Raw genomic sequence first — 17,763 nt, 5'->3', positions numbered from 1 at the left:
CAGTTTCAGGGTGGACACTAACCACAAGGCCACTGTCTGGTTCGGTGTCGCTTATGCAACGCCACCATGAATTCTGTACTGGCCATATAAGGAGCATGTATTGAGTGTACAGGGTTTGATGAGGTCAGATCAACATATGGAATGTCAGAACAGGTCAGCTCCATACAGTAAATGGAGATCTAAGGGTGGTAGTGGGGACATTCTCTTGTAGAGTTGCTGACCAATATTGATGACATCAGGGATCTCCATATATGGGCTTAACTGCGACAGCAGGTCTCATTTACTATGACATCAGGGTCTCCACAACTGCATCCCTGATGATGTCGCATGATGACACGAGACCTGGGCACCATATACTGTATGGGGGCTTGCCTGGGGTGACCAACCAACTCACTGACAGGAAGTGCACAATTCCATAGTAGTTTCTGTGCTGGTCTCTGGATGCTCACTATACTGGAAGTGTTGTACAAGAGACACGTGGCATTTATAGAGCAACCTGGTGCCTAGTACATACATCAAAGACCTGAAACATGCGTCAGTCAGCCTGCCTTAAAGCGCTTTCACCCATACCCCTCATTGAAACAAACAGGAAAATAAAACCACAGCTCTGTCCCCTGAAGCTGCTTCAGGGGATGAACAACTGGGATGGTGTGTAAAGAAAGAAGTTGACGCGCTTTCACCTTCACACAAATCTTTTTCAAAGGAAAACGCATTCCCTCAGCAAAAACAAAGATCTGTGGTGGTGAGCAGCATTAAGTGAACCACACTACGTGCAAGATTTAAAACCTATACATTACGGCAACATTATATTAATTTAAAAAAAAAACACTCGTGTGAAGTGAGGGGCGCTCTTATCATCATACATCACATTCCGTGCTCAGCAAATCAAATCATCACAAATGTCATTCCGGCCAATCACTTTTGGCGTCTTCACTTTTCTGCCCTCACTTTTTATCCTCAAAATATGTACTTTGCTCAGCCAATCAAATCATTGCTATGGGTGTGATCAGCCAATCAAATCAAATCACCACCAAGATTCACACAAACAGACAAAACTGGGCATAGGAGGGGCTAGGCCCCCTCAAAAAGAAAAAAGGAAAGAGGAGTAATATGAAACATTGGGCAACACCCAGGCACTTTGTTTAGACATGCATGAGTATGGGTTCCACTTCCTTTGTGAGGGGGTGGAAAACGATACGACTTGCAGGTTTCTTGCTGAAGACAAGTGTATGAAGGCACCGGGAGAGGCGCTTGGACAGTTTTGGGCACAACAACTCTTAAAGGAATCATGCAGTCAAACATACAGTATTATGCCATTTAGACCCGAGGACGCATCTGTTTCACCTTATATAGCTTTTAACCATTTAGTTTAATCATTATTTTAAACTTTGGCTAGCATAGCAATAGCAGATCTACAAGCTCATAGCGTCGCACCGAGTGCAGCGCTATGAGCTTGTAGATATATTTTTGAGAAATCTTGAAATTGAAAATGTGCAAATCTTTGAATATGTATTATTTCAGCGAACCGGGGGTGGGGGGGGGGGGCACCTACACACGTTCAATCTGCTTCTTTCAATCGCTTTCATCTCCAATTCATTTCTGGTCAACACAAGGTTTAGAGGTGAGAATAAGTCTCATGGTCGCGGTCAGGTTTTTTTCTCTGCACCCAGCGAGAGATCAACATCCGGTCGAGACAACACACACACCATCATGTCAGATGTCAACACATAACATCCATTCGCGGCGTTTTGGATCTTCAAAATAAGAGTTGAACGGGGTAAAATCCTGGTAATACGAGGTGAATTCATTGATTAATCCCGGCGGGAAATGTTTTTAATGGGGTTAAGAAGACGAAGACAAGAGGCTCACCATGGTGTCAGCCTGCGCTAGGAAGACGGTCGACCTGGGCTCTCCTCCTCTCCGAATCCCTCTCTCCTCCCGTCCCACCGGGCTCCGCTGTGTCAGCGACCGCTCCTGCAAATAGATTTAAAAAAAACACTAGAACAGTGGCTCTCAAACTTTTTCACGTCAAGGAGCTCCAAATTTACATTGACCCCAATTCATATTTTTTTTATATTTCGTTTTTATTTTCAATTCTTCACAAAATACAGACCACCCGTCCACAGCCCTCCCCACATACAAATCCCCACATAGAAGACAACACAGTTAAAGCATAATAACAATAATATACAAAATAAGAGACAAATCTACTATACAAAAAAGGTTGTTTCCGGAAGCAATAGATCCAGACTGATAGCTGAAAATAACTAACCCTGCTGACCCCAATTAGAAAATATATGCCAGGGACCCCCATAAGACAAGATTTATACAGCTCTAGCAGTGATTATCAATCATTTTAACCCCCAGTTTAACATGCATTAGGCTACGGACCCCCTTTTAATGGCATTTCTATATATCTGGGACCCAGATTTATATTGTAAAATCACTGTTAATTTAACTCAGAGTTTACAAATGGAACCAAATGGACTCGTTAGGGTTCCTAACTGTCATTTAGCTGGGGACCCCCTGAAATCCCACTTTGAGAACCAATGCGCGCACGCAGAATTTTGTGACCGATACGATAGAGGGTAACAATCACCGATATGCAACAGATAGTGATTCTTTTTTTAAACTAAATAAAAACATGCCTTTTCTGTGAGGATTGTGCAAAGATTTTGCATCGATATGATTATGCAAAGGTACAGTCAAAGTGACAGTAGTACAGACAGACCTGCTTTCTTAAACCAATGACTTTTCAAGGCTTATAATATTTGTATTGCCCCAGCAACTAAAGTGAACTTGCATTATGGCTTGATGCTGCAGAGTGACAGGGTAACCCGACTACTGAGGCCCACCAATCACCAGGTCAAGTCACTGTAAACAGAAACACGCCCCACGTGAGGTTGTGAACTTGTGACTGTGTGTGAAACAAGGTCTCTCATGGCGTCAGGCACTCTCTACTTGCCCAAAGGTCATGCTCACAATAAAATTGTGCATTATTAAATTATAGGTAAAAGTTTGCGCTAGTAGAACAAATTAATATTAAGGGGTGAGCAACAAAAGGTGGTCTTTGGTATACCACTCTACAAAAAGTGGTATACTTTTGGAGCTCGCCCTCCCTCTAAATCCAATCGTTAACAGCCGTGTGGTGTCGGTCACTTTGAAAAGCCAGAATGAGTGCAACTGATGGTTGTAAAAAAAGGTTGCATTGTTATTCATGAATAGCAATAGCAATAACATTTACTGAAGAGGGAATGCACTCAGTGCCGAATCAACCCCTCCAAAGGCCCTGGCACTACACCAAATCAAAAAGGCCCCATGCATGTATAGTGCTCACAAAATCACCAACATTGCAGCTGTATGAATCTGCCAAGTGTTTGTTTCATAAAAATCCACGTTCGACATGTTATGAGCTACTTCCTAGGAATTACTTGCAGGAAGTTTATTTTAAGTGTTGGAGTTTGGAAGCTCTCGTTTTCAGTAAAGCAACCTCCTGCTGCCTCCTACATTTGGGGGGACACTGGGGAGGCACTCAGTGGACACTGGGGAGCCACTGGGGAGGTACTGGGCAGCCACTGGGCAGACACTGGGGAGGTACTGGGGAGCCAGTGGGCAGACACTGGGGAGGTACTGGGGAGCCACTGGTCAGACACTGGGGAGGCACTTGGCGGACACTGGGGAGGAACTGGGCAGACACTGGGGTGGCACTGGGCATTTCATATCACACACACCATGACTCACTAGCCCACTAAAAAACAAAACCGCCAAAAAAAAAAAAGAAACTTCCGACGGCCAGATTCCCGGAAACGCTCTTCTCCGCGGCAGTCGTCCATGGAGGTGGAGCTTCTTTTCCATCCACCAGCTGTCTAAAAACTCGGAAAAGAAGCTGCGAACAGCTTCTTCTGTCCGCAGCGCAAAACCGTTTTCCGCTTAGGTCTGGAAACGGGGATAGAGAGACTCTCTCTGCTTACACACACCCACCAGCAGCCCATAGAACAGGTGTTCCAGTTGACCCAAGAGCGTGGGGTGAATCGTCTGATACTAGCCAACACTACCACACTGGGTGTGTGTGTGTATACTGTACTGTACCGGACTGCGTGTGCAAGTTGTGTGGGGTGGGGTAAGGCCTAGGAAGTCATAAATGTTTTATAGTGTGTGTGTGTGTGTGTGTGTGTGTGTGTGTGTGTGTGTGTGTGTGTGGGGGGGGGGTATGCTTGTATCATACAGTAGTAGTATGTGTATTTAAAAAAGAATTGTGAACCAGAATTTACAGTTTATGAAATGTTTGGATACTGCAGGAATAATAGGATGATTATTGTAGCTCGAAGTTACATAATATATTGTTGAATAACATTAACTGTTAAATTAATTACTTTATATATTTATGAATGTATTTAAATTAGGAATAGCTGGTAATAAGTGATTACACAGACCGTTAAGAAACCATGAATAAAATGTAATTCACGACTTCTTAAGACTTACAATAATTCTTGCAAAACTTCAGTTATGGCAGTACATTCTCTCCTCATGCGGACACAAGCCAAACCAGAAGACTCAAATACCAAATGCTTCAAGTGCAAGCTCAAAATATGAGTCAAGCACACACACACAGACAGCTAGACACAATACAGACAGTGTATTTTCCCTAGTAGACTGAAAAGCTACAACTAGGAAGCAGCCAAACATATTTCTCTCCAAAGCAGGCTTCTCACTTCCCCATACTTACAGTATGTCCTCACGACACACCCCCTTTTGCACACAGCTCCACAACAGAGGAAAAAATAAATACTCTAAAAATATCTTCCGAGCGTTACATGTCTTACCTGAATAAAAAACAGTTGAGCTGCAAAGACTCCCTTTCTTTGCAAGGAGTTCTGATTATACTCTTCCCTCACTTTTAAAAGTGCTCAGCGTCTCACCAAGCACTCACTGGTGGTAATCCAGGGCATGACGTGCCTCTCTCTCACTGGGTTCTCCCTCCCACTTGTCTGTCTGTGTGCCAGCCAGGCTTCTCAACGTGAAAAGAACCCTGCTACTACAGGCAGGGCACACCTAGATTCAACCTACTACTATACCAATCTACCACCTTCCATTTGGGAGATCAAAACCAAACCTCTCAATTTATCAGCAGCAACGGTGGATTTAATTGAATAGTACCAGTTACATATACATGCTGTACAACTACTGTAGAATATATGTTAATCAAGCACAAAAGCATTGAGCAAATTATCACTCAAAGCTTAACAAGATTTGAGTAAAGAGGTGACCACCGAAAACTACAACATGACGTCACACCGCGGTGGTCACCGCTCACAAAACGCATCTCTCTTTTTTTTACTAAACACCTCTTGGTGGTCACTCTACACCGAAAACTGGACTATGAATGAATAGGAACAAGAATCGTGCATCACTAACTTGTACTTGTTATCGTAGACAAGTTACGCCTAAATTAAACAGTTTTGTGTTTTAAGAGGTGAGCTATAGCAAAAAATGCACACTGACAATGTAAATGTGTGTTAACTCAAATTAAAACTTAAAACTGTGGTCACTGGGCAGCAAATGTATTTAAGAATGCTACTTTTCTCTCGAGACTACTTAGTTTAATGTTTTAAATTGATACCATCACATTTTAGTCATATCAAGAATGAATTTGGAAAAGTTTACAGATGCTCATTGTGAAATGAACGGGAAATGTTTTATTTCTGAAAACTAAAGAAAATGCACTAGTAAATCAAACTAAAACTAAAATTAAATCAAACGCCAAACTGGAAAAACTGTCTACAACTAATCACATTTTTAAAACTATAAATCCTCTGAACCAGTAAGGGGGAAACCTCTATAAAAGGTTGTTTGAGTTCATTAAGAATCAATTAATTAATCAATCAGCCTAATAAATCAGGTATATGAAGCGGTGGGTGGCAAGGAGGGTGGCTGGGTGCGTCTGAGCACGAAAACGGCATGGTTATTTTTCACCACCTGTGTGCAACCTAACACACAGAAACACACACGCACATATTAACTGTATATATGGTGATTTCGGGTGTGCCAGTACAGTACAGTGACAGTTCAGTAGAGGGACCCCAACACGGTAACTCTGTCATTTCTCAACCGTTTCGGATGCAGGGCGGCTCGACGGCTCGACGGACGGCTCGACGGACCAACAGTCCCCCAATAGTCCAACAGCCAATAGTCAGACAACAAACAGTCCCACTATTCCAATAGTCCGACACCCATTTCAGACGGGTCACGGAGTGCACTGAGTCGCCTATTTGCATTGTACAGTGTGCTATTTACGAACACGCCCATAGTCACCACCTAGTCATACATGCCTAGTCCTGATTGGCTGCCACACACGCTGCCTAAGCCAATGGGAGTGTAGTATGATTGCCTGCCTAAGCTATGCCACACGCACCACGAAAGGGCTGATTTCCACACCACAGCAAGCAAGCTTTACCACCGCAGCCTCGAAGCCAAAACAGCTGCTAATGTTACAGCAGGAAAGCCACAACAAAACAGTCATTGAATCACGCACAGAACGTCGGAAACGAACGTAAACAACGGCCATGAGGCGCGAGGTTGTGACAAACATACACATTTGATGACTAGGTTGTCTACATTTCATAAGCTTTCATTAGTCAGGTTTCACCTGACAATAATCATATACTAATATGGTTAAGTACCTGCTAGTATAAGCATGCTGCTGAATGACATTTTAGTAACACAAGGCTGCTGTACTTTATACCTCAGTGAGGCATAAAGTACAGCAGCCTTGTGTTTATTGTTCATACAACCGAAAGATTGGGTATTGGGTAAGACTGACATTATGTATCTTTCACTGCTTCGTCTCAACCATTACTCTATGGCTCTGGTCTCTGCCACTGCGGTGTAGTTTTGTTTTTGACATTCCGTTTTTCTCCAAAGTTGAATGTTACCACTACTGTTGGAGCAGCCATAAACTACACAGGTTCATCCCGATGTTCAGGGCATCTGTAAAGTTAGTGTTTTAATAAAAAGCAGGTAAAAGAAACGTTTGAGGCTGAGCAGACCAACATCAGTAACTTTCCCATTCAATGTAGTAGAAGACCTACGAGTTTACACCACGGATATGTCGTCTCCGCCTACAGGAAATACGTTGCCTGCGACCATGGGACCCGTCTATCAAGGTTAATTAAATAAGGTTAGGAGGCGAAGACTCCATGTTGCTCCCTGGAAGGGAAGAAACATTTGCAATTGATACCAAGTATGTATTGATACCAACGCGGAAGTATGTTGGCTGCATATAGCCCATTGCGCATGTTTCTTTCCTAGCAGGGAGCAGCAGGGAGCAACATGGAGTCCACCGTCAATCTTCGCTTGCCTTCCTGTCCTCATTTAATAGTCGTTGCCATCTATAGGAGTGGCTAGCACCACTAAAAACAATCACACCCATGTGAAGTGAGGGGCGCTCTTATCATCTCATTACGGCCAATCAAAATTTGCGTCCTCACCTTGGTCTTCAATGTTTGTGTTTACACAAACACTCAAAAGCTGGCCATTCATTGTCAATGGCATTCAATGTTTGTTACCACAATGTTTGTGTGCACTATGGTGTGCACAAACCCTCAAAGCTGGACATAGGAGGGGTTAGTGCCACCTCAAAAATACACTACAGGCTTCTTCTTTGAAACCTGTCTGAAAGCTATTAGCTACCATTATTCATGAGTCCCCTCCCCTGTTCATCACCAGCTTATACCTAACCACTTCCAGGATAACGACCTCAGAAAACTCTCAGCTGTCTGTCCATCGGGTTCCAAAGGTAACAGGGAGCGGTTCTCATTGATTTACTACACAGTACTGTATAAGTAACTGTGCAATTAACTTTATTGGCACACCAGGTGAAAGTGAAAGTCAAGTTTATAGTCGTTTGTCCCATGCTATGTGAGTGAGTGAGTGAGTGAGAAAGAGAGGTGTGTGAGCGGTGAGAGAGGTGTGTGAGCTAGCATGCTAGCCACATAGCTACAATACACCACTGGAAGTTGGCTTCTAAAATGTGCTTTACTGTCTTGCACGCAAAGAGAAAAACTAAGTAATATTTAGTTGACGCGCTCAGCAAATGACAGGAGGCACGCGGACGTGTCACACATAAACGCAACGTTCACAAGTTCATTTGGAAGAATTTAAATGGAGTTACTCACTCAGAAACAATCAGCTGACATATACAACGGTGACTCAGTACACTGCACGGACTACTTCCGCATTCCCGTGCGATGACATATGCGTCGGCCAATCGCCGGGAAGCCAATTCGGCACCCCGGGGCCAATGGCGCCGCGGTATTTCTGGCAGCCAATGGTAATTCACGACAGGTTAACCAGTGCATGCGCACATAGCCTCGGTCCCAGGCTTACTTGCGCACACACCCACACCGTGGCCAATCAGAGACCACGATACAGCCACATGGTCTTGATCGGACACCAATAGAAAATCACAGCGCGGCACCACCACACCGACCGCGCGCGCGCACTTCAGTCCACAAGCGCGCCACACCGGGTAACATGAATATAATAATAATAATAATAATAATAATAATAATAATAACTACTATCGGTATGCACGCACATGTTTGTTCACCTGTCTGCTGCCTATGAGCCATGGTTCACATTCTTGATATCTGCCTGCCCTACACACCTTTGCGATTATACTAAAAAAAAGTTTCAAATGAAAGCATTAATTGAAGTATGTATAAATATAAATAAATATATATAACAGTTTGCAGAATTACAAGCACAACTCAATAACAACTCAATTAACTGTGGACGACACCATAAAGCATTACACTTGTTTACAATAGGGTCCACCATTTTCAATTCATCAGAACATTTAGAGACGTGCAAATATACTACTACTAGAGTAATACTAGACTAGTATATAGCCAAAAACAGGAAGTCATCATAAAAGGAGGTAAGGGAAAAATATAAACAAGCAAATAGGCAATACTCTGCCTCCACCTAGAGGTGGCAAGTTGAGCTCTGAACAGAATCTTAAAAGTGAGGACAAAAAATAATACATTTATATGGTAGAATAATGCAGGATTAAATACAATGGCTCATAAGAGAAGATTTTTACGGCTCTAGCAGTGATTCTCAACCCGTTTAATTTCAAGGACCCCCAGTTTGACATGCATTAGGCTATGGACCCCCATTAAATGGCATTTCTATCTCTGAGACCCCAATTTATATTGTAAAATCAAAGTTAATTTACCCCGTTAACGGGTCCATTTGGTTCCATTTGTACACTATCTGAGTTACAGACCCATAAGGGTCAATTTGGTTCCTAACTATCATTTAGCTGGGGACCCCCTGGAACTCCCTCAAGGACCCCTGGGGATCCCCCGACCCCACTTTGGGAACCACTGTACTAAAGGCCTATTCATAGTCGGTGAAGAGGTGACCACCGAAAACTACAACATGACGTCACGCCGTACGTGTGTTGTGGTCACCGCTCACACAACACAACTCTCTAACCACCTCTTCAACGAAAACTGGACCATGAATAGGCCTTAACCTATTTAGTGTGTAGCCCATATTGTGTGCCCTACTGTGTGCAGAAGATGCATACAGTATAGCACCACTAACCTGCTTAATCAGTAAGCTGAACTATTTCCCCATTTTGGACAGCTAAAAGGTTAATGTTTACTGTATGCCATTCATTTTGGTTGTAGATGACTGCTACGAGCTTCAAAGGACTGTCAACTGAATGGATCAATACTTGACAGAGATGACAAATCCTGGCAAACACTTGCAATTGTCAGTGCGCTTTGAATCGTGATGCAGGAAAGGTAGTAGGCGGACGGGGGGTGTTGACCCTGAAAACCAATCATAATTGCTTCTCATGACAGTACTTATCTGTAGATAATTTGGGTAGACAGTGATTTTGGTCTTCTAGTGAACGGCTGGCGATCCACAAAATATAGCATGGTAAGAAGCCATTATATTCCAGCCAATAATGCTGTAAGGAGCTCAGTTGTAGGACATAAATAACATGTTGTCATGATGGTGTGAGTGAGGAAATCATTATTATTAATTGCAGGCACAGAAAGCGACACTCAATTACTTAAGATTTTTTAGAACTGTAGTTTGAGGTAGCCATGTGAAAATGTATAATTATTTTTTCTTATTTTTCTCAGACTACCTACACAGATAAAGGAGAGAAGGTAAGATGCAAACTACAAGTGAAGATAATGTTTTTGGCAGCAGCGTGTGGTATAATGTCTCACAGTATCATTATGTGGTGAAGAATGTTACGTCATGATAGATGACACAATTCTAAATGAGGAAATTAAAGTACTACTAAGTTCATATAAAATTAACATTTCTACATTTCTATTTTTAATTTCTCTCTAGCCTCCAAGGGGAAAGTTTCTCAGGTTTCATCATGTGACCTTCTGGGTTGGCAATGCCAAACAGGTCAGTATCCAAACACAGAAGCTAAAACGAAGATTCTTACAAGCTGTTTAACACTGGTCATATTGCAATTACATCAAATTCAACAAACATATTATTCTTCATTATATCAAATAATATTAGGAGGAGGTTATAAATAGTTTTTTTTATTGATTTATTTGATGTGATTTTTCTAATGTTATTCTAATTCAATTAGTTGTATTGTAATTTTTAGAGCGGGTTTTAGTTAGTTTTGTAAACACAATACGGTTTCATTTAGTTATGTTTTTCTAATTTTAGTTTGACTATTTGTTAGTTTTAGTTAACTATAACTAACTAAATAAATAATAACCTATTATAGCCATCAATGTATTTTAGCAAACCATACAGAATGTGAGAACTTTGCGAATGCAAATGCTGACAATTCATCAGATATTCTTTGACATTTTTTAACAGTCAATGGGCAGTCCTTTACAGAGTAAATAAGATTCCTATTTTAAAGGTTCACCTAGTTCATTCAGATGTTGACAAGGCACACAGGCAGGTCAACACACTCTGCAATCTCCAGCCTCTCACGTTTTTTGACCACATGAACCCTAGACTAGGGTTCCCTAGGCTCTATTCAGAGCATGTTATAATAACAATATTGTCAAAATGGATAAACATTTGGTGAAAATATACCAGTGGTTCTCAACCTTTTTCATGTCAAGGACATGAAAAGATTTATGGCTCTAGCAGGTATTCTCAACCGTTTTGATTTTAAGGACCGCCAGTGTGATATGCATTAGGCTACGGACCCCCATTTAATGGCATTTTTTATTTATATTGTAAAACCAACGGGTCCATTTGGTTACATTTGTACACTCTCTGAGTTACAGACCCATAAGGGTCCATTTGGTTCCTAACTATATCATTTGGCTGGAACTCCCTCAAGGACCCCTGGACCCCACTTTGAGAACCAATGGTATATACAATAGATTGTAAGTGTGTAAGTAGGCTTCACAGTTAGCTTGAGATGTGTCATCTAACTACTATTCCATCTGGTCCAAACATACTGGAAATTCACTTCAGAATTAAAACATTAAAATTATGTCATAGGCAGCTGGATTCTACTGTGACAAAATGGGATTTGAGCACTTCGCCTACAAAGGTTTAGAGACGGGCAGCCGAGAATCGGTGTGCCATGTCATCAGACAAGATAAGGTATACATTTTTACATCACAGGGTGACGTTAAATCAAATAATCAGATAAGACCTATATCCCTAATTTAAACATTCCCATAAATGCCACTTCACAGATCCTATTTGAATTTGAATCTCCCCTGAATCCAGGAAATGAAGGCAAGTAGTCTTTCTTTTGAAGTTATTTTGACTATGCAACATTCTACTAAAGACAAAATAGCACCCCTGTTCTTATAAGCAACATGTTTCAACGTAGCTTTGTTTTCCCTCAGAATTTGGAGAACATTTGATCAAGCATGGGGATGGGGTCAAAGACATCGCCTTCCAAGTGGAAGACTGTGACTTCTTGGTCAAGGTAAGGCCGTAACACCGGAAGAAACTTCTTCTGCCTTAACGTATGAGTAGGCCTATGACGAAAACTGTATGTATATTCTCAAGCTGTTGATCCAACAACTACTTACTCCAGTGGATTTTGTAACTAAATTGGCTTGGCTTGCGTGTGTTTAAGTGCATTTAAGTGTGTGTACTTTGTGTGCATTTGTATACATGAGCACACATGCCTGACAGTCCAAGACATGTGTTTTATGGAATATGGATAAACATGCATGCAGGTCTCATGAGAGATCATGCATCAAGGTAGTGTTAACTATGATAACTTTTTGTTAAAACAAAAAGTTTATTGTTAAACAGAAACATAAAATAAATTTCCCGGTGAGTTGCCAATTTCATCCAGGAGAGAGTACCCATTTATCAGCTTCGATATTATAGTTTGTTTCTGCTCTTTTTCTTCCAATCTCGTTTGTTTATCCTGTATCCTGAAATTGTATGAATTGTCTCTCCTGACTAGCTGAAATTGGTATCCCAACCTGAAACTGTACAGTTGTTTATTAGCTGGAGAGACGGGGAGACCCCTGTAACTGAAGAAACACTAGCATTGACAATAGCATTGATTACTATCAGAATATAGTGCTATTTAACACTTAATTAAATCACTTACACGTTTAAGGACGTTAAATGGTTCATATGAACGTTGCCCTCTTTCTATGATAGACAGCCCTGTACCTGTAGGTTCACAACATAGATATCATCTTTGATCTTTGACAGAGACCTGTAGCTATAGGCATCACACATCCAGAAGAAATCTGCCTGTGAGAATTGGAAATGTCTTCTAACTACACTAATGTCAACAGACTGCTAAGGAGCGAGGGGCTGTAGTCGTCAAAGAGCCATGGGTGGAGCAAGACAGCCATGGGAAAATCAAGTACGCTGTGCTTCAAACAGTGAGTGAAGAGTGAAAGGCACACATACTGACCATACTGTGAAATGCTGAGTGTTCCGAGTGTACAAATGCATAAATTAAAATGAATGACAATTGCTCCAATCATTTGTCCTCACAGTATGGAGACACCACACATACATTAATCGAGTACCTTGGACCCTACAAAGGCCTTTTTTTACCTGGCTACAACAAGCCCATGTGCAAGGATGCCCTGCTACCCACACTGTGAGTGCATTTGTGTATTTTATTTTACTAGGGATGCACGATTAATCGGCAGCATAATCGGAATCGGCCATATCGGTATCGGAACAGTTTCTAAATAATACAGATTATATAATCACCAAGAAAAAAACATTTAATTTGTGTATTCATCTCATTCAGTAGTGAAAACAGACACATGGAAAAGAGTACAGTATATGCTATTTATTTATACATTGAATACTTTGTTAACAGGCTTTGGGCCAAGCCCCTATAGGGCCTAGGCTTGTTTCCATTGTGGTCCTCTGTATAATATCGGAATCGGTCAGAATCGGTATCGGCAGATATGACCCTGCAAATACTCGGAGATCGGTCATAATTTCATAATCGTGCACCCCTATTTCTTACCTATCATATACTACTACTGTACATGAGCAACTGGCGGCCCGGGGGCTACATGCGGCCCATGGACACATAGGCTATGGGCCCATGGGGGGCAGGCTGACAGCTTAATGAGTCGCATTCGTGTGGTTGACCTTTAAAACCGTTTTGTCCCGACCCGCCATTTTGTGTGGTTTGGGCTTTAAAATGTTAATGTCTTTTTTATGTCCAATGTATTTGTATTTAGTTCATAAAGTTAACATAACAATAATTAAAGGCATTTGAAATTAAATACAATTTGAACTTTTCAGGATTCCAATTCAATTTTTGCTACGACAGACAGTAATATGCAATGTGGCCCTCTGGAGTGAGTGCGGAAATATAGCGGCGCTCTCCATGGTCAAAGTTTCCCACCCCTGATATACTGGATACAGAATAAAGGCCAAACTGCTATAGCTTCCCCTAGCACGAATGTACGCTTAACTAGTTCATGGAAAACTTGATCAAATGTTTTTTCTCCTTTTCTGTGTAGTCCGAAAGTACATCTGAGCTTTATTGATCACATTGTGGGAAATCAGCCAGATGATGAAATGGAGCCAACATCGGACTGGTAAGAGGCTGTAAGGGGGCTCTGTAGGCTATACACACGTATAACAGACACATTGGGGCAAAAGGACAAATAAACACCACTGCAAGATGAAGCCAAATAAGGTGGATCTTTATACTAGGCCCACACATATTTCATTACTTAAATTAAGTGCTAATTTGTGGAATATTATTTATTACTGTGTGGGAATAAACTGATTTTTTAAGAGGTTTTGTCTGAAGCGCTTGTGTAATACTTTCCATTGGTTCAATATTTTCTAAACACACAGAGGTAAAGGGTGTTCAATAGCACTGATTTATGCAGAAAATAATAATAATAATCAAAAACCTCAAAAATGGAGTTAGGTGGTTTCCTCCCGAACGATATACTTCCAACTTTTATTTGTTTCGTCTATATTGTGGGCTAGGAAACGAGACAGGAAACCCCAGTTGCGTAGAGGAGTTTACTAATCTTTCCACATAAATACAATACAGACACAATACTTGAACGTGTCCGTTTCTGTCCACCAATCCAGGTATCAGAAGTGCTTAATGTTCCACCGGTTCTGGTCGATAGATGACAAGCAGATGCACACACAGTACAGCGCTCTGAGGTCCATTGTGGTGACCAACTACGAGGAGACCATCAAAATGCCCATCAACGAGCCTGCGCCTGGGAATAAGAAATCGCAAATCCAGGTCTGACCTCCAACAACCACACTGTGCCACACTCACTGTCTCATCTTTTATTTTCAGGGGTCATCACTATGCTCGCTTGGGATTTTGTCAAGAGCTAGCCCTGAATGACCATGTAACTTAAGACATTCATTTGAACACTCTCAGAGTTAATAAATACAACATTTCAGAACCACTATACTACAAGTTGGACTCCTAATATGCCATAGTGTCATAGTAAATATAAGAGTTATACATATTCTAAAGAAAACACTTGACATTCAGTAATGGGTATGATGATCAAAATAAGATTATAATTGTGTGTGTGTGTGTGTGTGTGTGTGTGTGTGTGTGTGTGTGTGCGTGTGTGTGTGTGTGTGTGTGTGTGTGTGTGTGTGTAAAACAGAAAATAAAGAATTTGCCAAAGATAAGCGCAAGTCTTTGCATATAAATTGATGATCCCCGTTTATTATCCTTGCAATTATGTCAACGATTCAGTTGTTCTTCGCCTGACTTTACACAGGAATATGTGGACTACAATGGCGGGCCAGGCGTTCAGCACATCGCCCTCAACACTTCCAACATCATCCAGGCTGTAAGTTAACATTCATTTCACATTAGCATTTTAACATTCGTTTTGATTAGCATTTAAAAATTGCCTAGGGAATACGAGGTAATCGACAGACTGCACTTTAAAAAGCATTGGAATTCCTGTCGGCCTCGTCTTCAGATGTCCTCCCGAACCTCGGCAAGTAAAGGCAGGTTTTAGATCTTTGCTTTCTTCTGTTTCGCTTTAAAACAGATAGTGAACCTGCGTGCCCGGGGGATGGATTTTCTCGCAGCCCCTGACACGTACTACGACAGCCTGCGGGAGAAACTCAAGACCGCCAAGATCAAGGTGAAAGAAGACCTTGACCGTTTACAGGTATAGGAACATTTATTTCCTCACTGTCGATTCAAACTCAAATTGTTTTTTTCCCCTTTTGCTTTTGGGGTTCCACAAATATCAACAATAATGCTGCCATCTTGTTTTCTTCCATCTAAAAGGAATTGAAAATTTTAGTGGACTTCGATGACAATGGCTACCTTCTCCAAATCTTCACCAAGCCTATGCAAGACAGACCCACTCTCTTCTTGGAAGTCATTCAGCGGAACAACCACTTTGTAAGTATACAAGGAAAAAAACATTATGAATACCTGGCCGAAGATGCCGGGAGGTAAGGCATCGGAAACATACACTTCAGGCCTTCATGTCTCGTGTCTTCAGTTCAACACCTCAATAAGAGGCGACAAGATTTACAGGGCAGTAGACGCCATTTATTTCCCCCCGCCTCCATTAAATACCTTAACATGGAACAGCCTTAACACCTGCTTACTGCTCCCACCCAGTGTGAACACAACAGTAGCCCGTTTGGAAAAGCCCAGTAAATCTATCACAGATGCAGATTAAAAGGCCCCACTGCTTTACACAGCAAAGGGGATCTTTTGGATTGAGTTGCACCCTTTGGCACTTAATTTATAACACCTTAGCCCCCCTACTCTACCTGTCAGAACAGGCTCCCCATGTCATTCTCTGGCATTCTACCGAGTCTAGTGATGTGGATACAGTGTCTGAAAGTGAGACGCTGACTGTGAACCACACCAAAGGACATCTGGGAGCAACCGCCAACACTCGATCGGCTGATTAACTATGAAAATATTTACATGATTAATTTGGGAGCTTCACGTTGAGGGCAATTCTCTGTCAAAGTGGGACTGGATGAACCCAAAACCCTTTGAGAATAATGTATTAAACTGCTTGCAAACCGACATCAAAGAAGTCCACCATTCTGAATGGTGAGTGCATGTGAGAAGATGCCAGAACTGTAACAAACGACACAGAAGACGGTAGATCTTCTCAGTAATTAGCCATCCGTCTGTGTCTGTCTGTTCTGTCTCTCCAGGGCTTCGGGGCAGGAAACTTCAAGTCCCTGTTTGAGGCCATCGAAAAGGACCAGGATGCCAGGGGCAACCTCACTGTGCTGACTCCAGAGGGACAGCCCAAAGCCTTCTACTGATCCTCCAACCAACCAACAAAATCACACTTTCTTACGCCGATATTTACCAAGATCATAACAAAAAACGACAACAATTATGTAAAGCACACTATGGCATTCTTTGATAGATACAATATACAGATGTTTTTACGCTTTCCTGATATTTTACCGATCCTTTTCCTGAAGGTTTTCTGGAAAATGCATGTTTTTCCCTGCAGGTTTTATTCACTGATTAGCCTAATGCTAATTCTACTGCTTTGCTACTGAAAAGAAGTGTCCAGCAGAGGAACTCTATTCTATTCAGGGAATCTGAATAGAATTAACATGTCATTGCTGTCGGGAGGAAACCTCCTAACTCCATTTTTGAGGTTTTTGATTTCTTTCCATAAATCAGTGCTATTGAACACCCTTTACGTCTGCGAAAATATTGAACCAATGAAAAGTAGTAAAAAGCGCTTGGGACAAAACCTCTGGACCATTGGACCCTCAAACTGTCTGCTAAAGCAACTAACTCCACCACCTCCACCTGCAAGTAATTGACAACATATAAAGTTACAACAACTTTGATGCGGCAGTATTGCTTTGTTTTCAAAACATAAGGTTTTCTTCATTACTTGAAAAATGGATAACATTTTGGAGTTAGGTGGTTTCTTCCAGACAGCAGAGTATCTGAATAACAAGTAACACCTTGGCAAATGCCCCAGCAAAGTATTTAATACTCAATAAAGTACAAATACCACAAAATTGTAATTAACTAAATGTACTTAGTTACTTTCCACCACTGGAAATACAAGGTAGGACACTGACTATACTGTACAGTATTTCATTAGCTGTTCATCCAGAATGAGTAGTTTAACTTCATTTTTTGCAAATAGATCTACAAGCTCACAATGAGATGCATTGTGTGAGCTTGTAGGTTGGCTACTTTTGAGCGGTGCCAAGCGCTCCTTTAAGGGTGTCGGTCTGTATGTCCGAGTACGACCTATTGACCCCTGCAACTAGGGATGC

The 17,763-nt window shown here is 41.6% G+C and overlaps 2 protein-coding genes across 3 annotated transcripts in view; one reads left to right on the top strand and one right to left on the bottom strand.

Moving 5' to 3' along the window:
• mtmr4 (myotubularin related protein 4) overlaps positions 1-8,212 on the bottom strand; it is a 71,475-nt gene extending 63,263 nt beyond the window's left edge. Inside the window, exons 1-2 of one of the 2 annotated variants that reach the window (XM_080779544.1) lie at positions 8,175-8,212; positions 1,870-1,974 (exon numbers count right to left, since the gene is read on the bottom strand). In XM_080779544.1, the coding sequence (XP_080635670.1) occupies positions 1,870-1,872 (3 nt within the window). In that variant the 5' untranslated portion in view covers positions 1,873-1,974; positions 8,175-8,212. Of the gene's footprint in view, positions 1-1,869; positions 1,975-4,823; positions 4,908-8,174 lie in introns of those variants that run through there. The other variant, XM_080779545.1, reaches the window with a different exon arrangement.
• A 2,168-nt stretch (positions 8,213-10,380) lies between these two features.
• Positions 10,381-17,554, top strand: hpda (4-hydroxyphenylpyruvate dioxygenase a). The gene is made up of 12 exons (XM_080779512.1): positions 10,381-10,443; positions 11,518-11,622; positions 11,718-11,760; positions 11,874-11,956; positions 12,792-12,881; positions 12,999-13,105; positions 13,992-14,069; positions 14,581-14,743; positions 15,243-15,314; positions 15,522-15,644; positions 15,767-15,883; positions 16,663-17,554. The coding sequence occupies exons 2-12, from the start codon at positions 11,542-11,544 to the stop codon at positions 16,774-16,776; spliced, it is 1,071 nt and encodes a 356-aa protein (XP_080635638.1). The 5' UTR covers positions 10,381-10,443; positions 11,518-11,541; the 3' UTR covers positions 16,777-17,554.
• Positions 17,555-17,763: the final 209 nt, after the last annotated feature.

Source organism: Protomyctophum bolini (assembly GCF_963924005.1).
Source record: "Protomyctophum bolini genome assembly, chromosome: 13".
NCBI classification, from domain to species: Eukaryota; Metazoa; Chordata; class Actinopteri; order Myctophiformes; family Myctophidae; genus Protomyctophum; species Protomyctophum bolini.
The sequence above is the reverse complement of the archived record's forward strand: the minus strand, read 5'-3'. Positions and strand labels throughout refer to the sequence as shown.